A 24,122-nucleotide genomic window follows, 5' to 3' on the forward strand; every position below is an offset into this window, starting at 1 on the left:
TCAAGAGGACCCAATGTGAAGGGGTAAGTGTAAAAACTTAGAAACCCCTCCACGTGAGTGGTGATGCTTTCTTCGGGGGTGCATATCTGTACCACGACCTCGGGCTCCCAGTTGCAGTCTTCCCTCATGGCAACGAGCTGTTTCGCTATTATCGAGCAAATATACCTCGATATATGTTCACGTCGGCCAGGGACTGATGGAGGGTTCTCGACTTTGAAGTCGTTTTTTAGGACACAAGGGCCGGGAACAATCTCGTAAAGGAGCGGCTCCACCGGCGTTTTGTTGCCGGCCAGCTGGGAAGAAGAAGAAGAGGTTTTCTCCTTTTGAGGGACGATTTTGGAGGTTTTCGCCATTGATTCAGATGAGATGAAGCGGAAAGTGGTAGAGTTTGGTATTTTCTGGTCCTAAAAGATCGAATCAACAGGTGGTGGAAGAGAAGAGATAGAGAGAGGAAGAAACTTAGAGAAATTGGTGAAGATGAAAGTAAAGTTTTGATTCAAACGGGAAACATGTATTTATAGGTTCACGGTGACGGTTCGGTGGCGCTAGTGGCCGACCGTCACTAGCAATGTTTTGGGGAACCGAACCGACATGACCTTTCGATCACCTCGAACGCTTACGTCACGGGGATGACATCGTTATCGGGGTCTCCGGAACATCGAGGCTCAAGTCGTTTCTTATTATTTTATTCTAAGAAACAAGGGGACTATCTGTATACGGTGGAAATCGGGGCCACCCGATTTCGGTCTTCGATGGAAAAAGTGATACCACGTCGAAAAACCAGGACGTCGAGCTCGGGGTCGAAGTTCCTTTCCAAGGTCATGGTCGATAACGCTTACCGAGGTCAGAAGAAGGCATGCTTCGAGGTGATGCCGGTATGAGTCAATAACGGAAAGAGCGAGATACCCGCAATGGGCCGGAGATCACGGCGTAAATTTTGGAATGGATTGGTCTTCAGCGGTTAAACAATTATCAAATATGATTTCCTACTATAATTGGAAGTGTACCTTATTTAGGACTCCCCTATTATATAAAGGGGGGATCCCATCCATTTGTAAGACATTGATCACTGCTCATTGATAAGAAATTATACGCTTGCTATTCTCTTGCTATTTTACTCACTGTTTATCAGAGTTGTTTTATCATTTGTTCTTCCCGTTATCATATTTCGAGATTGTCACAGCTCGAGGTCGAGATTTAGCTTACGCACTAGCTTGATCTATTTTATTCTTTAATTTATCTATTTATGTCCTTGTTTATCAATTGGCATTGAATTAAATCACATATCCTTAAAATCACAATACAAGTTTAATTGTTACTCGAATTTTAGGGTAAACAATAAATAAGCAACCTAATCTTCATCAAAGCAGGCAAGTACAAATTCATTAAAAAAAAAGTAGGCAAAAAAACTAATTAAGTATTTTCATGCACGAGTGATCCATTTGAGAACAAAATGTAACAGAAATTCAAACAAATAACTCAGCATCAATGAAAAAAGATCTGTCCATTAAAGAAAGAATGAATCAGATTTAATCTTTAGTCAAGCAACAACTTGTAATATATTAAAGAGTCAAGTGGTGCAAAGAAGAGAACGACGAGCCAAACGAGAATACAAACAAAACCACTGGACAAAAGTTCGACTGAGTAACTTCGCTTGAATTAGGTATGAGACTGCTTTTGGATGTTCTAGGACGGTGACATTTATCGACTTCAAGGTGAGTTTCGTTGGTGGCTGGTCATTGAGCTATGGTAACTGTTTCGCAGCTATTTTGAATGGTAGTAGTAGTATTTTCGAGCTGATTTTTTGTGCCAAAAATGCTGACTCCTACATGGTTGAAACATGTGGAGTTGACGTAACGACCCGGCCGGTCATTTTGAGAAATAGCGTCTCGCTCGGTGGCTTAAGGTCTCGAGTAGCTTCGTATTATGCGTTATGACTTGTGTGTGTGGTCGAGTTTGATTTTTGAATGATTCGGAATTAGTTGGAAGAATGAATTTCATGATTGAAGCTTTAAGTTGGAAGAATTGACCAAGTTTGATTTTTGTGTATTTGATCCCGGAACGGAGTTTTGATGGTTCCGTTAGATCCGAATGGTGATTTTGGATTTGGGCGTATGCTCGGATTTGCATTTTGATATTCCTAAAAGGTTTCGGCACATTAGCGAAAGTTGGAAATTTGAAGGTTTGAAATGTTCATAAGTTTGACCAGAGTTGAATTTGATGATATCGGGTTCAGATTTTGGTTCGGGGAATTAGAATAGCTTCTTTATGTCATTTGAGACTTGTGTGAAAAACTTAGGCTCATGTCGGGTTGATTTGATATGTTTCGGCACGAGTTTTGGAAGTTGGAAGATTTGAAAATTCAACTGATTCGAGGTGCGATTCGTAGTTTGACGTTGTTTTATGCGATATTGGGCCTCGAGTAGGTCCGTGTTATGTTATGGGACTTATTGGTATATTTGGACGGGGTCTCGAGTGGCTCGGATGAGTTTCGGACGAGGTTCGGATCGTTTTGGATCATTTTGGTTAAGGCTGGTTTGGCAAAGTTCTGGTGTGTCCTCATCTGCGGAGGATTGGTCGCAGATGCGGCACATTGGTCGCAGAAGCGAAATTGGACTGGATAGGGGAAGCCTGCAGAAGCGGAATGCTGGGCGCATCTGCGCGTCCGCAGAAGCGGAATCTCCGATCGCAAAACCGAAAGGCAGCTCAGAAGCGAGATTTTAGTCGCACCTACGTTTGTACAGAAGAGAAACTTTTTCCGCAGGTGCGAAGGGCGGGCCTCCAGTGCTTCTCCGCGAAAGCGGAATTTTGGTCACAAAAGCGAAACCGCAGAAGCGGCTAATGTGTCGCAGGTGCGAACATGGCTAGGCAGAAGCATATATTTCGGTTGTTTGAGGATTTTATCATTTTTGGAGTTGTAGACCTCGGTTTTGGGCGATTCTGGAGGGATTCTTCACGATTTTGATTTGGGTAAGTATTTTTTATCCGAAATTGGTTATATTTCATGATTCCATACTTATTTATATCATTAAATTAGTAAATTAAATGGAAGAAAATGGAATAATTTGTAAAATCTTTCAAAATGTAAAATGAGGATTTGAAGGGAGATTCGATATTAGAATTTGATAATTTTAGTATGGTTGGACTCGTATTGGAATGGGTGTTCGGATTTTATGAATTTTTATCGAGTTCCGAGGTGCGGCCCAGGGTTGACTTTTTAGTTTTAATTAAAAACCGAAGCTTTATTATCCGGAATATCTCCTATGAGTTTTATTTATGTTATGAAGTTATTTTGGCTAGATTTGGGCCGATCGGAGGTTGTTTCACTCGAGAAGGTCATTTTAGAGTATCGGTCTAGCTTCGTTGAGGTAAGTATCTTGCCTAACTTTTGTGTTGGGGAACAACCCCTTTAGGATTTGAGTCGTTTGTGCTATTTGTGTAATGTGAAAGTCGTTTACGCGAGGTGACGAGTACGTACTCGGGCTTATATATGGAAATTATATCGGTTTAAACTCTTGGGCATCCTTTATGTATTTATTGGAATTGTTAGCACATGTTATATCCTTTATTCATCATGTTTACGATTACCTGCCTTATTTGAAGTTGTCGTTACATGTCACATTCTTTACTTGTCGAACTTGATCTTATATGCTTTATTTGGAGTTGTTACAACTTTTACCATTACGTGATTTTCTTTGTTCGTTGAATTGCCATCTCATGGAGATATTTTCACTAATGAGTGTATCCTTAAACAATTAATTGGAATTGAAGTTATCGAGAGGCATAAATCTATTTTACTTGAAGTGGTAATTAAAAGAGGTGTGGTTCCTTGCTGAGTTACTTTTCCGTTCGTGTTGTTGTTATTGAGATTCTATACTCGTTGTGTTGAGTCATGCGCTATCTGTTGTGAAATTATTGACATCGTTGAATCTTTGGAAATGTTGTGGTCTATGGGCACTTGTGATACGAGTTGATTATGTTGTGTTGTTGTGATGATTGATAATAGGTGAATTGAACTATGATTAAGCCCCAAAAGAATCACTTTCTTGTAGAGTTTTTATTGTAAAAGTGATAGCAAAATGCTCTTATTAGTGCTTTTCATATTTTTCAGGTTACATACATTAGAAGAAGGCTATGGAGTGGTTTTGTATTATTTATGGAAGAAAAAGAAGCCAATCGCATCAAAGTCGCCGAGTGAACCATTTGAAACACACAAACGAGGCCTGTAGGTGAACTGCCGCGGTCCCAGCGTGGGCGCGGTAGGACCGCGGTGAGCTGTCAGAGGAAATTCAGAGAGGCCATTTGGCCGCGGTCCCAGCGTGGGCGCGGTAGGACCGCGGCAGGCGACGGAAACTTAAGGGACTGAAGTGCAGATTCCGGAATTCTTAGCCCAAAACCCTATTTGAACACTAGAACCCGCCCAAAGGAGGCATGTAACATTATTAGAGAGTACTTTGGCAAGAAAAACAAGTGTGAGAGATCACCCAAAACATCATTATTTCTATTCTTCTTTATTTTCTTGCAATTTATGATTATGAATCTTTTAGTATTTGATTTACCCATTGTCATGAGTAGCTAAAAACCTTAATCTAAGGTTTTGGTGGAACCCGTTGGGAATAACTTGGTTGTGTTATCAATATAATTAGATTTGATTGTTAATCTCTAATTGTTCATCTATGTTTTGATTGTGGAATAGTTGAAAGGGCCCTCAATTATCCGTTCTTGTTTATTATGTATCTTCTTGAGAGAGAGTGTATATTTAGGTGATTGTATGAACAACATCACTCCCGGAGTATAGACGAGAGTCATAACCGAGGGTTTAGGGGTTGCATTAGAGATAACGAAACCCCGGGTGCAATCTAAGTGAACCGTATTGCGCAATTATCTAGGTAGCTTGAGAAAGTGCGTCTAGTAGATTATTATAATTACTTGAGAAAGAATTATGATAGATGGAGAGTTCATGATTGTTAGAGATAGCTAAATCATAGTTATAGGACATATACAACCAAGGAAAGTACCAACCGGGGAAACCATTGCCTTAGACTTTATTTCTACTGTTTACACATCAAGTTTAGTTAATTTTCAGCTGTTAATTACTTTCAATCTTAGTTGTTAGAAAATCAACCATTGTGAATCGAAAAGTTTGGGAAAACAGATTGTGTGAATTTAGTAAATCTGACAGTAGTGATTGATAGGTTAGTTCCCTGTGGTTCGACTCTGGGCAATAATACTCGGATTATATTTGCAACGCCCGCATAGTCTNCTGTCATCTACCTGTGGAGTTAGAACACTGTGCTTGGTGGGCATTAAAACAATTAAACATGGATCCCGAAGCAGCCGGACAAAATCGACTAACGGAGCTGCACGAGTTAGAGGAATTTCGGTATCAAGCCTTTGAGAGCACGAGGCTTTACAAGGAACGGATGAAGAAAATGCATGATAAGCACATCGTGGACAGAGACTTCAAACCCGGTGAGATGGTGTTATTGTACAACTCAAGATTGAGATTGTTTCCGGGTAACTTGAAATCCCGATGGTCAGGGCCATTCCGAGTGGTGCAAATGTTTGCTAGTGGAACTGTGGAGATTGAATCAAAAGACGGAACGAACAAATTCTCCGTCAATGGACAAAGGTTGAAACACTACCTTGGATCAGCTGACGAAAAGGGGATACAGTGGTGTCACATTTCAAAGAACCCCAATACGAAAACGAGGAGTAGGAACTCCACTATTTGCGCCGTGCCGCGACGTTAAATCAGGCGCTGCGTGGGAGGCAACCCACAAATTGTTGTAAGTGTAATGTATAACTGTATATATTTAAACAAAATAAAATAAAAAATAAATAAATAAATAAAGTACCAGAAAAATGCCTCCACCGCGGTCCAAGCGTGACCGCGGTGAGACCGCGGTGGAAAAGGCTCTCTGAAGTTTTCCCACCGCGGTCCAAGCGTGACCGCGGTGAGACCGCGGTGAAAAAGGCTCTCTAAAGTTTTCCCACCGCGGTCCAAGCGTGACCGCGGTAGGACCGCGGTAGCCCAGCGACGGGCCCAGTCAGGTAAGTAACTGAAATTTTTTTTTTTTATTTCTTCTAATTTCTTCCCCTCCCCCCCCTTTTAATTACCCTTATCCAAACACCCAACCCCTTATTCCCCACTCCAACCACACGACCCTCACCCCCTTTTCTCTCTATTACCTCATCTTTTTCCCTCTCTTCTTCTTCCTCCCCAAGCCCTAACCCCCATTCTTTCCCAAATTTCTTCTTCTTCAACTCTCTCATCTCATCTACAAGGTAAGCTTTCTTCTTTCCTCTTTTATTTTCTTCAACTAGTTAGTGTAAATTAGTTTCTTAACCCTAGATTTTGTTGTAATATATAAATTGTATTTTTTTTCTTTGTTTTCTCTTTTTCATTGATTATTTTAGCCATGGTGGATGCTTAGATGTTGGGTTTCATGATGATTAACTTGTGGGGAGGGATTTGTAGTGTTTTTTGAGACCTAACTATCATTTTTAGGGCAAAGTGTGGTGGTTGGGCCTATATGGCCGAAAATTTGGGATGTGTTGTAATTTTTGGAGCACTTTGTGCTCATTGTAATTGGTTGTGGTGCTGGTGGTTGCCATATTTCACTAATGCAAGGTTGGGTGTGGTATAGTAGGTGAGGTTGCCATGTTGATGGGGGTGTGAAGTAATCGTAGTATGTGTGGGCTAATTCGGGCCATTTAGCAATAGGGTGTTTTGGCATTGTTGGCCAATGATAACTGTTTAGTGCCAGCGGGTGGCGAAGTCTGAGTAACCATTCGCATGGCCTAGTTTAGGATGTATTTGATAGTTGCCCTGTCTTGTTGCAGGTATTATGGCACGAAAGAGGCACACAGGTTCGGCTAGTACTTCCCAGCAGCCCACATATGATGAAACTAAGTTCCAGTCTCCGGGGGCTGAGGATGCATTCCATGCGAAAGCCACAAAGACCTTCGTCCCGGAGATTGCTGTGGATAGGGCTGCCCTCCGCATGTATGAAGAGATACGACGGAGGGAGATGGAATTTTTATTTGAGGAGCACGAAACAGTGAATCCAATGCTAGTTCGGGAATTCTATGCAAATTGCCCGGAGCATTTTAGCCGGGAGGTAATTGTGCGTGGCAAGGTGGTGGATGCTTCCATTCCTAAGATTCGGCAGGTTTTGCAGTTGCCCCAATTCAGAGGTGATGTTGACCATTACCACGGCGCTCATGGGGTTAATTGGGATACCTTGATTGAAGCAATCTTCCAGAATGGCCAACCAACATGGATACAGGAAAGCATCACCCTCCACTCCAAGTCCTTCACTCTCGAGGCCAAGTGCTGGTTCAATATCATTTGCAGCCGCTTCCTGCCCACAAGCAACTCTACCGATGTCAACCACCTAAGGGCTCTACTGGTATGGTGCTTTGTCACAAAGCGTGACTTTGATGTGGCGAGCCTCATTGGTGATGAAATGATTTCCGATCCTCGCTGCAGTCAAAGGGGTTTTATTTTCCCTCATTGGTGACTAGATTGTGTCTGCTCAAGGGCGTTCCCACTCTGCCTACTGATGCCACATTGCCCGCAAGGATACCCTTCAGAACTTCTAGGATCAACGTGGGCAGAGATGCGCCCGCGACCATAGATATTGATGATGAGGAGGAAGCCTAAGCACCAATGGCACCCTCCAGGAGGTCATATGACGGAGCTGGATCTTCCCGGCGTCCCCACACTGGAGCCGGACTCTCTAGATCACAATCCACCCGGCCTATGCTACGTTCAGTGGAGGAGGAGCTCGAGGACCTTCGTACCTCGGTGGATGGCCTGCATGTGAGGATGGATGCTATGTCTCAGCGCCATGCTAGGTCTGAGAACCGTATGATGGCGTGGTTCCGTGCATTCGGACGAGCTTGTCATGTGGACCCCAGCACGGTCTCCGACTCTGAGTGATACTCAGGGAAGTCTTCTTACCCTACTGCTCTTTATTTTTGTATGACATGGGGACATGCCATGATTATAAGTGTGGGGTGGGAGACTTGTTGTTGTGATGTGTTGTATTGTACATATTAAACATGTTGTAATTTTATAACTGACTTGGCCCAACGACGGACACTTGTCGACGGGTCTCTTGAGGGTCAAAGTCGGTTGTTAAGGGGTAAAGGACTCTTCCTGAGGACGGACCACTTGGACAGTACTCTTGAGGGAAGTAGTCCATGTAGATATTTTNGTGAAAAGACCTACAGGTATTCTTGACGATGTGCTGGTGCAAGTGGGGAAGTTCGTGTTCCCTGCAGACTTTGTGATTCTGGACTGTCAGGTGGATGAGGAGATACCCCTTATTTTGGGGAGACCATTTTTAGCCACCGGGAGAGCACTGATAGATTGTGAAACTGGGGAGCTTAAAATGAGATTGAATGATGAAGAAGTCATATTCAACGTTCAACAATCAATGAGGAGACCCAGCGAATATGCAAATTGCTCTCTAGTGGAAGCAGTTGATGTAATTCTGCAAGAGGATGATAGGGCCCTGACTGTGGGGGACCCATTGGAGGCATGCTTGACAAACTTAGACGAAATGGATGGCGAGGGGTTAGCTTAATGGGTAATGGCATTGGAAGGCTGAGGATTTTGGTTAAGGGAACCTCAGTTCGAGTCCCTCGAGCTGGAGAAAAGGGTCACTCCTCCAGCCAAGCCATCAATAGAGGAACCACCCAAGTTGGAGCTAAAACCACTCCCAGATCATCTCAGGAATGCATTTCTAGGCACTGATTCGACTTTACCTGTTATTATATCATCCTGTCTGCTAGATGTGCAGGTAGAGCAGCTTTTGCAGGTACTAAAGGATAACAAGACGGCCATTGGTTGGACCACGGCAAGAATAAAGGGTATCAGCCCAGCTTTCTGCATGCATAAGATTCTCCTGGAAGAAGGGCACAAACCTTCCAGGGAACACCAGCGAAGGCTGAAACCTAACATGAAAGAAGTTGTAAAGAAAGAGGTGATCAAATGGTTAGATGCGGGAATTATTTTCCCCATCTCGGATAGTAATTGGGTCAGCCCTGTCCAGTGTGTCCCGAAAAAGGGGGGTATGACTGTTGTGAAAAACCACAACAATGAGTTGATCTCAACTCGTACAGTCACAGGGTGGCGAATCTGCATGGATTACCGGAAATTAAACACTGCCACCCGCAAGGACCACTTTCCCTTACCCTTCATTGATCAAACGTTGGACAGGCTGGCTGGTAGATCACACTTTTGTATCCTAGATGGATATTCAGGGTACAATTAGATTTCAATAGCCCCCGAAGATAGAGAGAAAACATCCTTCACCTGTCCGTATGGCATCTTTGCCTTTCGGAGAATGCCCTTTGGGCTTTATAATGCACCTGCGACTTTTCAACGGTGTATGTTAGCCATCTTTACAGATATGGTGGAGGACATTATGGAGGTCTTTATGGATGATTTCTCCGTGGTGGGAGATTCATTTGAAGACTGTCTTCACAACTTAAGCAGAGTGCTCAAAAGATGTGTGGAGACAAACCTGGTACTAAACTGGGAGAAGTGCCATTTCATGGTACGAGAGGGGATAGTCTTGGGACATCGAGTGTCCAGAAAAGGTATTGAGGTCGACCATGCTAAGGTTGGCGTGATTGAGAAGTTACCACCGCCCGCTTCAGTAAAGGCGATGAGAAGTTTCCTTGGTCACGCCGGGTTCTACCGGCGTTTCATAAAAGACTTTTCCAAAATTGCTAACCCATTATGCAAACTCCTCGAAAAGGATTACCCCTTTGTGTTTTCTAATGATTGCAGGTTGGCATTTGAGGAACTAAAGAAGAAGTTGACCACTGCACCCATCATTGTCGCGCCCGACTGGGAGCAACCATTTGAACTGATGTGTGATGCCAGTGACTATGCTATAGGAGCAGCCTTGGGGCAGAGAAAAGACAAGCTGATGCACCCGATTTACTATGCAAGCAGAACTCTAAGCGGTGTACAACTCAATTACACAGTGACGAAGAAGGAGATGTTGGCAGTCGTGTTTGCTTTTGACAAGTTCTGATCATATCTGATTGGTTCCAAGGTAATTGTATATACTGACCATGCAACTCTCAGGTACCTCATTGAGAAAAAGGAGTCTAAGCCGCGCCTGATTCGTTGGGTGCTGTTGTTGCAAGAATTCAACCTCGAAATCCGTGACCGTAAGGGCACATAAAATCAAGTCGCTGATCATCTTTCACGACTTAAAGGAGCTGAAAAATCAGTCGATGTCGAAGAAATTCTGGAAACCTTTCAAGACGAGCAGCTGCTCGCAGCCAGTCTTGAGGATGTGCCATGGTATGCAGATTTTGCAAACTACCTGGCTTGTGGTATTGTTCCTGATGACCTTTCTTCTGTCCAAAAGAAAAAGTTTTTCCGTGATAGTCGCATGTATTATTGGGATGAACCTCATCTGTTTAGAATTTGCGTTGATAACATTATCCAGAGGTGTGTCCCCGAGATAGAACAATCTTCAATTTTGCAGGCTTATCACGCTTCAGCATATGGAGGACATTTTGGAGGGGTCAGAGCAGCTGCGAAGGTGCTGGAGGCCGGATTCTTCTGGCCAACTGTATTTAGAGATGCACACCTCTGGGTAAAGAGCTGCAATGAATTCCAAAGGACGGGAAACATTTCCCGTCGCCATGAGATGCCAATGAAACCAATTCAAGAAGTAGAGGTGTTTGACGTGTGGGGGATAGACTTCATGGGTCCCTTTGTCAGCTCATTCGGTAATAAGTCAAACTTGTGGCGGTGGATTATGTGTCTAAATGGGTGGAAGTTGCAGCCTTGCCCACCAATGATGCACGAGTGGTGGTCGGATTCCTGAAGAAGCACATATTCACCCGGTTTGGGATACCAAGGGCGATCATCAGTGATGGAGGCACTCACTTCTGCAATAGAGCCTTCGAGAAATTGCTGGCTAAATATGATGTGCACCACAAAGTGGCTACGCCCTACCATCCGCAGACTAGTGGACAAGTTGAAGTGTCCAACAGGGAGATTAAGAGTGTATTAACGAAAACTGTGAACGCAACCCAAATGGATTAGGCAAAGAAGCTGGACGACGCACTCTGGGCCTACAGAACTGCATTCGAAACGCCAATAGGTATGTCACCATAAAAGTTGCTGTTTGGAAAGGCCTGTCATCTAACTGTGGAGTTAGAACACCGTGCTTGGTGGGCATTTAAACAATTAAACATGGATCCCGAAGCAGCCGGACAAAATCGACTAACGGAGCTGCACGAGCTAGAGGAATTTCGGTATCAAGCCTTTGAGAGCACAAGGCTTTACAAGGAATGGATAAAGAAAATACATGATAAGCACATCGTGGACGGAGACTTCAAACCCGGTGATATGGTGTTATTGTACAACTCAAGGTTGAGATTGTTTCCGGGTAAGTTGAAATCCCGATGGTCAGGGCCATTCCGAGTGGTGCAAATGTTTGCTAGTGGAGCTGTGGAGATTGAATCAAAAGATGGAACGAACAAATTCTCCGTCAATGGACAAAGGTTGAAACACTACCTTGGATCAGCTGACGAAAAAGGGGATACAGTGGTGTCACATTTCAAAGAACACCAATACGAAAACGAGGAGTAGGAACTCCACTATTTGCGTCGTGCCGCGACGTTAAATCAGGCGCTGTGTGGGAGGCAACCCACGAATTGTTGTAAGTGTAATGTATAACTGTATATATATAAACAAAATTTAAAAAAAAAGGACCAGAAAAACGCCTCCACCGCGGTCCAAGCGTGACCGCGGTGGAAGAGGCTCTCTGAAGTTTCCCACCGCGGTCCAAGCGTGACCGCGGTGAGACCGCGGCGAAAGAGGCTCTCTGAAGTTTCCCACCGCCGTCCAAGCGTGACCGCGGTGAGACCGCGGTGAAAGAGGCTCTCTGAAGTTTTCCCACCGCGGTCCAAGCGTGATCGCGGTAGGACCGCGATAGCCCAGCGACGGACCCGGTCAGGTAAGTAACTGAAATTTTTTTTTCTCTAATTTCTTCCCCCCCCCCTTTTTAATTACCCTTATCCAAACACCCAACCCCTTATTCCCCACTCCAACCACACGACCCTCACCCCCCTTTCTCTCTATTCTCTCATCTTTTTCCCTCTCTTCTTCTTCCTCCCCAAGCTCTAACCCCCATTCTTCCCCAAATTTCTTCTTCTTCAACTCTCTCATCTCATCTACAAGGTAAGCTTTCTTCTTTCCTCTTTTCTTTTCTTCAACTAGTTAGTGTAAATTAGTTTCTTAACCCTAGATTTTGTTGTAATATATAAATTGTATCTTTTTCTTTGTTTTCTCTTTTTCATTGATTATTTTAGCCATGGTGGATGCTTAGATGGTGGTTTCATGATGATTAACTTGTGGGGTAGGGATTTGTAGTGTTTTTTAAGACCTAACTATCATTTTTAGGGCAAAGTGTGGTAGTTGGGCCTATATGGCCGAAAATTTGGGATTTGTTGTAATTTTTGGAGCACTTTGTGCTCATTGTAATTGGTTGTGGTGGTGGTGGTTGCCATATTTCACTGATGCAAGGTGGGGGTGTGGTATAGTAGGAGAGGTTGACATGTTGATGGGGGTGTGAAGTAATCGTAGTATGGGTTGGCTAATTGGGGCCACTTAGCAATAGGGTGTTTTGGCATTGTTGGCCAATGATAACTGTTTAGTGCCAGCGGGTGGCGAAGTCTGAGTAACCATTCGCATGGCCCAGTTTAGGATGTATTTGATAGTTGCCCTGTCTTGTTGCAGGTATTATGGCACGAAAGAGGCACAAAGGTTCGGCTAGTACTTCCCAGGGGCCCACATATGATGAAACTAGGTTCCAGTCTCCGGGGGCTGAGGATGCATTCCATGCGAAAGCCACAAAGACCTTCGTCCCGGAGATTGCTGTGGATAGGGCTGCCCTCCGCATGGAAAGCCCAGCCATGTATGAAGAGATACGGCGGAGGGAGATGGAATTTTTGTTTGAGGAGCCCGAAACAGCGAATCCAATGCTAGTCCGGGAATTCTATGCAAATTGCCCGGAGCATTTTAGCCGGGAGGTAATTGTGCGTGGCAAGGTGGTGGATGCTTCCATTCCTAAGATTCGGCAGGTTTTGCAGTTGCCCCAATTCAGAGGTGATGTTCATCATTACCACGACGCTCATGGGGTTAATTGGGATACCTTGATTGAAGCAATCTGCCAGAATGGCCAACCAACTTGGATACATGAAAACATCACCCTCCACTCCAAGTCCTTCACTCACGAGGCCAAGTGCTGGTTCAATATCATTTGCAGCCGCTTCCTGCCCACAAGCAACTCTACCGATGTCAACCACCTAAGGGCTCTACTGGTATGGTGCTTTGTCACAAAGCGTGACTTTGATGCGGCGCGGCTCATTGGTGATGAAATGATCCTCCGATCCTCGCTGCAGTCTAAGGGGTTTTATTTTCCCTCATTGGTGACTAGATTGTGTCTGCTCAAGGGCGTTCCCACTCTGCCTACTGATGGCACATTGCCCTCAAGGATACCCTTCAGAACTTCTAGGATCAACGTGGGCAGAGATGCGCCCGCGAACATAGATATTGATGATGAGGAGGAAGCCCAAGCACCAATGGCACCCTCCAGGAGGTCATATGACGGAGCTGGATCTTCCCGGCGGTCCCACACTGGAGCCAGACTCTCTAGATCACAATCCACCCGGCCCATGCTACGTTCAGTGGAGGAGGAGCTCGTGGACCTTCGTACCTCGGTGGATGGTCTGCATGTGAGGATGGATGCTATGTCTCAGCGCCATGCCAGGTCTGAGAACCGCATTAATTGCGTGGTTCCGTGCATTGGGACGAGCTTGTCATGTGGACCCCAGCACGATCTCCGATTCCGAGTGATGCTCAGGGAAGTCTTCTTACCCTACTGCTCTTTATTTTTGTATGACATGGGGACATGCCATAATTATAAATGTGGGGTGGGAGACTTGTTGTTGTGATGTGTTGTATTGTACATATTAAACATGTTGTAATTTTATAACTGACTTGGCCCAATGATGGACACTTGTCGACGGGTCTCTTGAGGATCAAAGTCGGTTGTTAAGAGGTAAAGGACTCTTCCTGAGGACGGACCACTTGGACAGTACTCTTGAGGGAAGTAGTCCATGTAGATATTTTTTTTTATTTTATTTATTTGATTTTCTTTTCTCTTTTTAGGTAATGTAGTAATTCCCCCTTGGTTTTTCTTTTGAGCACGGTTCTTTTCCAAGGGATTTTTTTTTTCTTGAACCGGGTTAGGTAGATTTTTTTTAAGGACTCTGAAGACTCTCTTAGATTAGTAGGGGTAAGGCCAGGAATCCACCCTTTTTATGTATACACCTGCTAGCAACTAAACGAACTTGAGAGTGCGACGTCTAGGCTCGTTTGTAGACTCGTAAATTATGTCTTAATTGTGCACACCTTGTTTTGCTTGAACACTCATATGAGTGTGTTGACAAACTAATTTGGAATGAGTTTCATGCCAAGTGTGTGTGAGGAAATACTTGTATTCTGTGCTTGTATGCGATACCTAGAACTTGCCTAGTGTGTTTGCAAAGCGAAATAGAAGTTGTTTGGTCTTAGAGATGATTGAGGCATTCCTTTCTGTAGCCGGTCTAATTATGAATCCACCTGTACATATCACCATAGTTAACCCCTTTGAGCCTAAAGCTTGTTTCTTTGATAACCTTGTAATAACCTACATCCATGTGTTGAATAGCTTGACTGTTTGACCCTTTGCCTCCTAGAAGCACTTGAATTGTAAAGCTCATGTAAAAGTCAAAGTGTGGGGTGATAGGGGAGTAGAAAAAGGGAATCAGGAAAATACTTGAATGGTGCAATAGTAGTTTAAAAAAAAATAATAAATAAATAAAAAAACCAGTTGCACCTAGAAAAGCTGGGGTAGCTTATGAAACAAGTGTGGAAGGATAACTGGGCTGAACATGAAAATCGGAATAAAGGAAGAATGTATTAAAAGTGCTTAGGGAGGTTAGTCACTATATCCAAATATATCCTACCCGTCCATTAGCCTACATTACAACCAAATAAAGACCTCTTGATCGTAGACTAAAATAACTCGATTAGTAGAGTATTACACTAATGGCAAGCTTATGGTGTATCTGTGTAGCATATGAATATTTTTTGCTGAGAGTGAGTGAATTCTTTTTATCTAAAGTTCGTTGTGCTTGATTCTATATGTGTGGAACTTCTCTCAATTTATTGATGTGAGGGCATGTGACTCAGGAAGAAACAACAAGTTTTCACTTCTGTAGAGTAACTAGAGTGAGCATGTGTGTGGCATGGCATTAGAGTCTGCATCTGAGGTGTGACAGTTCCACTGCTTAGGTTGTTCTTTCATAATGGCGGGTGTGACATAAATTGGGTAAGTCGTTGAGCGATTAGGCATAGAAGTGTGGTTTAAATTGCTCGAGGACGAGCAAAGCTTTAAGTGTGGGGTGTTGATAATAGGTGAATTGAACTATGATTAAGCCCCAAAAGAACCACTTTCTTGTAGAGTTTTTATTGTAAAAGTGATAGCAAAATGCTCTTATTAGTGCTTTTCATGTTTTTCAGGTTACATACATTAGAAGAAGGCTATGGAGTGATTTTGTATCATTTATGGAAGAAAAAGAAGCCAATCGCATCAAAGTCGCCAAGTGAACCATTTGAAATACACAAACGAGGCCTGGAGGTGAACTGCCACGGTCCCAGCGTGGACGCGGTAGGACCGCGGTGAGCTGTCAGAGGAGATTCAGAGAGGCCATTTGGCCGCGGTTCCAGCGTGGGCGCGGTAGGACCGCGGCAGGCGACGAGAAATTGAAGGACTAGAGTGCAAATTCCGGAATTCTTAGCCCAAAACCCTATTTAAACACTAGAACTCACCCAAAGGAGGCATGTAACATTATTAGAGAGTACTTTGGCAAGAAAAACAAGTGTGATAGATCACCCATAACATCATTATTTCTATTCTTCTTTATTTTCTTGCAATTTATGATTATGAATCTTTTAGTATTTGATTTACCCATTGTCATGAGTAGCTAAAAACCTTAATCTAAGGTTTTGGTGGAACCCGTTGGGAATAACTTGGTTGTTTTATCAATATAATTAGATTTGATTGTTAATCTCTAATTGTTCATCTATGTTTTGATTGTGGAATAGTTGAAAGGGCCCTCAATTATCCGTTCCTATTTATTATGTATCTTCTTGAGAGAGAGTGCATATATAGGTGATTGTATGAACAACATCACTCCCGGAGTATAGACGAGAGTCATAACCGAGGGTTTAGGGGTTGGATTAGAGATAACGAAACCCCGGGTGCAATCTAAGTGAACCGTATTGTGCAAGTAGCTAGCGTAGCTTGAGAAAGTGCGTCTAGTAGATTATTATAATTAATTGAGAAAGAATTATGATAGATGGAGAGTTCATGATTGTTAGAGATAGCTAAATCATAGTTATAGGACATATACAACCAAGGAAAGTACCAACGGGGGAAACCATTGCCTTAGACTTTATTTCTACTGTTTACACATCAAGTTTAGTTAATTTTCAGCTGTTAATTATTTTCAATCTTAGTTGTTAGAAAATCAACCATTGTGAATCGAAAAGTTTGGGAAAACAGATTGTGTGAATTTAGTAAATCTGACAGTAGTGATTGATAGGTTAGTTCCCTGTGGTTCGACTCTGGGCAATAATACTCGGATTATATTTGTAACGCCCGCATAGTCTTTTGTGAGACTTAGTTTAGCGTGATCAATGATAGTACATGTGAATTGTTGTGTGATTGGGTTATTGTTATGCGGAGTATAAGGGTGGCATTTCACCGTTGTTATTATACGGGGCATAAGGGTGGCATCTCGCTGTTGTTGAATGTACGAATTGATATTGGTGGATATTATATTATTGTGCGGACGGAGTGATAAGGGTGGCTATTATACGGAGTGATACGGGTGGCTATAGGGGAGATAAGGGTGGCTAATGATGTTGCCAGGGCGGAGTGATAAGGGAAGCTATTACACGGAGTGATATAGGTGGCTAATACACGGAGTGATATGGGTAGCTATAGGAGAGATACGGGTGGCTAATGACATTGTCAGGGCGGAGTGACACAGGTGGCAAATGTCAGGGATGATGTGTGACAGTTTGGAGACATTGTGGTGGTGAATTTCGTGTGATGGTGTGATTTTCCTTGTATTTGACATAAACCTTGCGAGACTTGTTTTGTGGTTTCTATGAGCTATTTGATGTCCTTGATATTACTTGTTGACTTGGGATGCAATAGTACACTTGCACAAGCATACACTGTAGCATGCCACTTATACTAGCTCGTGAGTACGAAACTTGACATTTATATCATGCCCATGTATTCTTGTATTATCCGTTTTCATATTGCTATTGAGATTGTGATTATGCCGGGCGGATTGTGACTGTGAGCCTGTGATTATGCTGAGCGGTTTGTGATTTGTGAGCCTGTGATTATGCTGGGCGGATTGTGATTGTGAGCTTGAGATATTATGCTGGGTGGTTTGTGATTGTGAGCCTGTGACCATGCCGGGCGGATTGTGACTATGAACGTGTGACTATGCCGGGAAGATTGTGATTTTGGCACGTTAGTTGTCCGTGCGATTGTTATTTGAGATGTGGGCACGAGGTGCCGTGAGTATATGAGGGTGGGTTGAGACCCCGGGCTTGTGACTATGACATGAGGTATCACGGAGTGATTTCGATGTCAAACTTGTGAAACACAGCTTGATTAGTTGGTTGTCTTTTGTGTTCCTTACTTGGTTTGGTCGATACTTTATGGTGTTTTTATTGCTTTACTGTATATATCACCTATTGATTCTTGTTTTTATTTACTGATTTCTGCTTTCCATTATTAGCTTTATACTTCTATATTGCACATGTTATTTTGTCTAGTGAGTGTTTTGACTTGTACCTCGTCACTACTCCACCGAGGTTAGTCTTGATACTTACTGGGTACCGACCGTGGTGTACTCATACTATACTTCTGCACATTTTTGTGCAGAGCCAAGTATTGGAGATATCGGACCCGGCAAAGTTAGCTTGTTGATCGCGAGGATTGAAGATATAGCTGCTTGGTCATCGCAGTCCCTTGGAGTTCTTTCCTTCTTTGTATTGTCAGCTTGTATTTGAACAGTATTGTATTTCGATCTTTGATATCACTCCATGTATTTAGTTAGAGTTTGTGACTCTGTATTATCAGTCTTGGGAGGTTGTTAACTAGAGTTTGTGACTCTGATCCTTGAGATCACTCCATGTAATTAACTAGAGTTTATGACTCTGTATTCCTTTTGTGTCCCCCCCCACCCCCACCGCCCTCCCCCCTTTTTTTTCTTTTTCTTTATAGTGTGTGTCTTTTAGGTGCCAAGTAGGTGAATTAGAGGGCAAGAAAAGGGGGGGAAATATGGTATTCCAATTTGTGATTGTAACGTGTATAAGTGAGAAAAATTCCAACAAAAAACTAAAATATTTATTATCCTATGTGAATGAGGCGTATGTGCGTGTTGTGCATGTGATTGGTGGAGGAAGATACCAAACAAAATTACATTAATTATCCTATGTGAGTGAGATGCAAGAGAAGTGATAGTGCATCTTTTTCATTTGTTTTCCCTTTAAAATACTACTCTACCAACTACGCAATATTTATTTGTTAAACTTCTTGCTTAAAAAATTACGCTAAACCAAATAAAGATATATTTTCTGGATCTTTTGCAAATTGAAAGAAAAGTCATATCTTAAATAAGCTAGATGCAGATAGGTTTGGTCAAGTTTATGTGGTTAAGAAATTATCTACTGTTGTTTTGTGTAATCTTGCCGGTTTTGGCAATATGAATATTCTCAGTACTACTATTACTGAGGATGATGTAACGAACTATGTGACTTAACTCTATATAAGTACCTATCTTTGCTTGTCCAAAAAAAAAAAGTCATATCTAAAAATGCGACTATTTTGTGATTTTCGATTTCTTTAAAGTAAACCTACTAAAATAAAATAATAAAAGGTAAAAATACGAGATTAATCCTAAAAGAAAAATCCGACTGCTAAAAGACAAAAAATTCAAGTATTATCAAAGATTAGGCATTCACAACTAACTATTCAAGTTTTATTTTATTTTTATATATAATTAAAAATTTTAACCTAATTAAATGTCATATATCCCTAATTAAACCCTATCCTCCTTTTGTCGGATCCCCCAGGGGCGGCTCAACAAAATTGGTGGCTTCAAGCATAAATTATTTAGAGGCCTTAAGCTTTTTGGCAAAAGAAAAATGAAAAAGAAAAAAAATCACGTATATACTTTTATTTAAAGTAAATTTTCTAATTTTTAAGATGCGTCGCTATTAATATGCTTTTATAATTGATTCTCTTTAAATTTCTTTTTCAGTTGATAATTTAGCCAATTCATCTAATTTTTCTTAAGATAATGTTTAAATAGCTCTTTTTTGAGATTGTATTGAAGTTCAGTTCTTCTCCTCTTATATATATATATATATATATATATATATATATTATGTATTTTGAGTAATTTGATTTATATTATTTAGTTGGCACATCTGAATTCTAATATTCAACAAAAAAATCAATATACACCTATAAGTTAAATCTACTCATGCTAAAATTTAAGTATATGATAAGTGAAAGTTAGAATAATGCAACTTGATTTTAGAAGTTGATAACTTGATATCACTACAAATTTTCATTTATTCAATACGCTTGTTGCAATGCTTGAAAACTTTAAAAAAATGAAAAGCAATGCACAATTTAATTTATCCAATGGCCTTGCCCTTACTTTTGAGAGAATAGATAGCCTAACAGGAAGATACTGACTATAATTGGAGCAGGAAATTACTTCAAATTGTCCAAACTACAAGATAAATATTTGTATAGGCAGCGGTGGAGTATACCGATAACACAGGAGAAAGTCGCAAAAACCAGAACAAGGATGACAACCACTTCAAAAGCCGCTCGTATATGCTCCTTGGAGGTTGGACGACGATCATGTTCATTACAGTTAGGAATATTGTCCTGTTGAAGATTATTGGAAGTGGAATTAGGAGACGTTAGTGTTGTGGGGATAGCGGTAGTAGTTATATTTATATTATTGTTTGATGAGAGCAGTAGTTTTCTGGTGGAGAGGGCGGTGGAAGCGGATGTAATTAGTAGAATAAATACAACTAGTATTGTTTTTGTGAGAAAAGAAGAGGGAGCTAATATTGTTGTAGCTGCCATTGTTTGAGATTGTAAAAAATTACATGTAGCTTTGCAGTTCATTAGAATATTATATAGAGGAGACAACAATAGGCTTCCTGTTATGAAACAATAATAAAAGAGAGTATTGCAGAGAAAAGTAGAGGGAGAGAATTCTTATTGATTTGGAATGAATTACAATGGAATAGAACCCTCTATTTATAGGGAGAGAGTGACTTAGCCACCAAGTAATAAACCCTAGAATCTCTCTAAATATAGACATTCACCATAAATAAAATTCTATTTATAACACTCCCCCTGAATATCTATTCAACCGATAATGTGCCTCGTTAAAACTTTAACTAAAATAAAACCCAGTGGGAAAAAAATTCTAGAGAAGGAAAAATAGTACACATATCTACAATACGCCTTTTGGTTGCCTCGTTAAAAACCTTGCAAGGAAAACCCAGTGGGACAAAACCTTGTAAGGGAAAAAGAGTACAACGCGTATTAACTCCCCCTGATGAGAGCATCAATTCACATCCTTGAGCATTTGCATTCCAATCTTGTGCACCATCTTCAAAAGATCTTTGGTAGATATTTGATAAACAAATCAGCCATATTAACTTGAATGAATATATTGCACCTTGAAATCATCATTCTTGATAGAGATGAATTGTCTTCATATGATCTTGTTGGAATCGTCAGTTCAATATCTTCACATAGAGGTGAAAACTCTTGCTATCATATTATCATGCATATAGTTATAGCAAGATACATTTGTGCACAAATTGCATTGAGGATGTAGTACTTCATGACCATGAATTCTATATGCTTTAAGCAATTTAAATCCTTCAGGGATTGTTAAGTCATATAAGCCATATAATAGACTTTAGATGCATATCAAGTTTTCATGTCATGCTAGACATATAAGATATCGAAAACTGATTGCACATACCATTGACTTTATACTTTCAAGTGTTTGAACTGCAGGTCCAAAACTACATGTCTTTCATATGAAACCAAATTCTACTTGAATTGTTTCTCCAGACTTAAGATCCTCATATATATTTAGCGCTATTATAGATGTCGTCGACAAACATTTTATATCGGTTCCAACCTCCTTATTTTTCATAAAGACATAACATAGAGATCTCTTCATTCATATATTCAGGTACCTGAATCTCTCATGAGATTTTATGAAGTGTTATGTCATGTGATCTTCTAGATCACTTGCCTCCTTTATTATGATCATTTTGATCATTTGCTCATCTTCTTTATCAAGAAGTTTATTTGAAACCGATTTGTCTATACGCTTTAAGCGTACCATAGACTTTGTCCTTCTAGGACTTAATAGGAGCATTTGCAATGAGAATATAGTTACTTTCTTTGGGTCAGCAAATGCGTCTGGCATGCTTTGCAATAAATTGCACATGAATTATCCTTTTATGAACTTCAAGTTCATATTATTTTATTCGGGGATCTAGATGTATAAATGATAATTCATTCCATGTAACTTTTTCTCAACTGTTGTATCTTGTCTCCCCCTCATGTTAGAAAAACTAACTTGTTTCCTCAACTTTGAGAACCCATCTTTGTGCGTTATGGTGTTAATCAAAATATACACCGCACATCAATAATAATAAGATGGAATTATTTGGTTCCTGACCCTGAACCACTTGTGAGGGGAGAATGTAATATACTTTCGTATATAACCTATATCAAACTGATATAGATAACTTTGTTCTCATAAGCAATAGTTTAGCTATTAAGTGGAGGCACTCAATAAATCATTTTGCTAAACCAACTGTGATGTAAACCAACTTATCAAGATGAACTATCTTGAATAAAAAATCTGGAAATTATGCTCTAAATTAAATTATTGAGCAAGTTACCTCGCAAACACCATGTTGCGGGTTAATAATAATCGCACATGTAACCATCTCATAGATGCATCTTATGTGGTATACATGGCAGGTGAATGGGCCCATATTCACCTTTGATATTTCCAGCATTCATGGGATTCAATCCCAATTTTAATTGGTCTATTAATTAATGAGAACAAGCAATGTAAGAGAATTCGTAAAGAACTTTCTAGTTCTTTAATATTTACCCATGTGAATTCTCTTTTATTTTTGCACATCATACTTGAATTAACATGGCTAAACCAATTATGCCAACTGGATAAATTATCAATATTGATAAACTTCAGGTTTACACCATGATGTGTGCAATTATGAATAAACTCCAAGTTTATTATGATATGGGTTTTTATATCAATAAATATCCACTTCATTGTGGTATTCTTTTGTTTATGTAGTACAAATTGGAGAATAAAGCGGGTAGCTTTTCACATACATATTACCCCGCTACAAGTTGTAGTAATAGAAGATATTAAATCTTTCCTTTATTTATAGTCTCAATATAATCAACCGCTTTCGCGTATACTTTGAAAACTGAATAAGTTTCTTTGAGACTTACTACAACACAATACATTATTGGTAATCAATTGTGTTTCTCCAAAATAGTAATAATTGGCTCTTCCAGAGCTCTCAATTAATTTGGTACTACCACATATTCATCAACATCCATATGGTGAATATCTCTTTTAAAGAGAAAGTTATACCATTATGGTTATGGTCAAAATTATATGTAAGATCTGTTTCTTGCATTACTGTTGTCTTTTAATAATCACAATGCCAAAATATTTTGGCATACAATAAGTACGTGACCAATGACCATTCATGCCATAATAATGACATTATTTTCTTATATCATCTCAAACCTCCTTCTAGAGGTGAGTGTGGTATATTCACTACCACTAGCACGTTCATATTCTTCCAAGAATGAATATGTATTCATAAATAAGATGTTGTCACATTCACATCATGAATGGACCATAATCATCTATATGTGCTTTATAAAATCTCATGTCAAATCGATGACAAATATTACTGTCACAGAGCGAAAGATTATCTTGAGAATCCTTATTATTCTCATTATCACAATGATGACGATTATAATTTCGTGTATTGCCACGTCCACATCCATTGATACCTTCACGGTAATAATTTTGTCTTCTTTCAGACTTATCACATATTGCTATCACATTCTCTTAAGGGAATGAGAATGGAGCAAATTCAATGGGACGGGTTTTCACTTCTTGTGCTCACGATCATACATGACTTTGATCATGGCAAGACATAGAAAATTTACCACTTCGGGTGGTTATATTTCTTACAAACTCCATTAGAGTTGTAATCAAAATTTATTGTCTTTGCTTGTATTTAAAATCAAATTATAGAATAAAAGAGAAAAATACGGTAAAATACTTACCTTAAATCCAGAATTTAAGCATGAAGGAAATTCATAGAACAATTGACAATCATTATGATCAATCCCAAAGCTTCTACTCAATTGGTTAGAGTCTCGTGCTGATAACGTGTTATGAAACAATAATAAAAGAACAAGAGGAGTATTACAGAGAAAAGTAGAGGGAGAGAGTTCTTATTGATTTGGGATAAATTACAATGGAATAGAACCCTCTATTTATAGGGAGAGAGTGACTTAGCCACCAAGTAATAAACCCTAGAATCTCTCTAAATATAGACATTCACCATAAATAAAATTCTATTTATAACACTTCCTTCTTTATTTTTTATTGTTTGTGTTGGATTAGGACTTGGTTCTCTCCCTTTTCCTTTCGTTTTCGGCTTCCTAAAATTAGTACTAATATGGTAATCTTAGGTCCCGTTTGGCCATGAGTTTTGCTAAAATAAATTTGGAATTTATTTTCAAAACTCATATTTGGCCATAAATTTTACCCATATTTTGGCCAAATCCCAAATCCCAAATTCCAAAATCAGCTATTGAGCT

The 24,122-nt window shown here is 40.6% G+C and overlaps 1 protein-coding gene across 1 annotated transcript; it reads left to right on the top strand.

Moving 5' to 3' along the window:
• On the top strand, positions 5,322 to 5,753 carry LOC109231482. The gene has a single exon (XM_019397142.1). The coding sequence runs from the start codon at positions 5,322 to 5,324 to the stop codon at positions 5,751 to 5,753; it is 432 nt and encodes a 143-aa protein (XP_019252687.1).

Source organism: Nicotiana attenuata, chromosome 8, assembly GCF_001879085.1.
Source record: "Nicotiana attenuata strain UT chromosome 8, NIATTr2, whole genome shotgun sequence".
In the NCBI taxonomy this organism is placed as follows: Eukaryota; Viridiplantae; Streptophyta; class Magnoliopsida; order Solanales; family Solanaceae; genus Nicotiana; species Nicotiana attenuata.

What these genes read in the sequence shown, in the direction of transcription:
- LOC109231482 (XM_019397142.1), top strand. Translation starts at nt 5,322, where the DNA reads ATGGATCCCGAAGCAGCCGGACAAAATCGACTAACGGAGCTGCACGAG.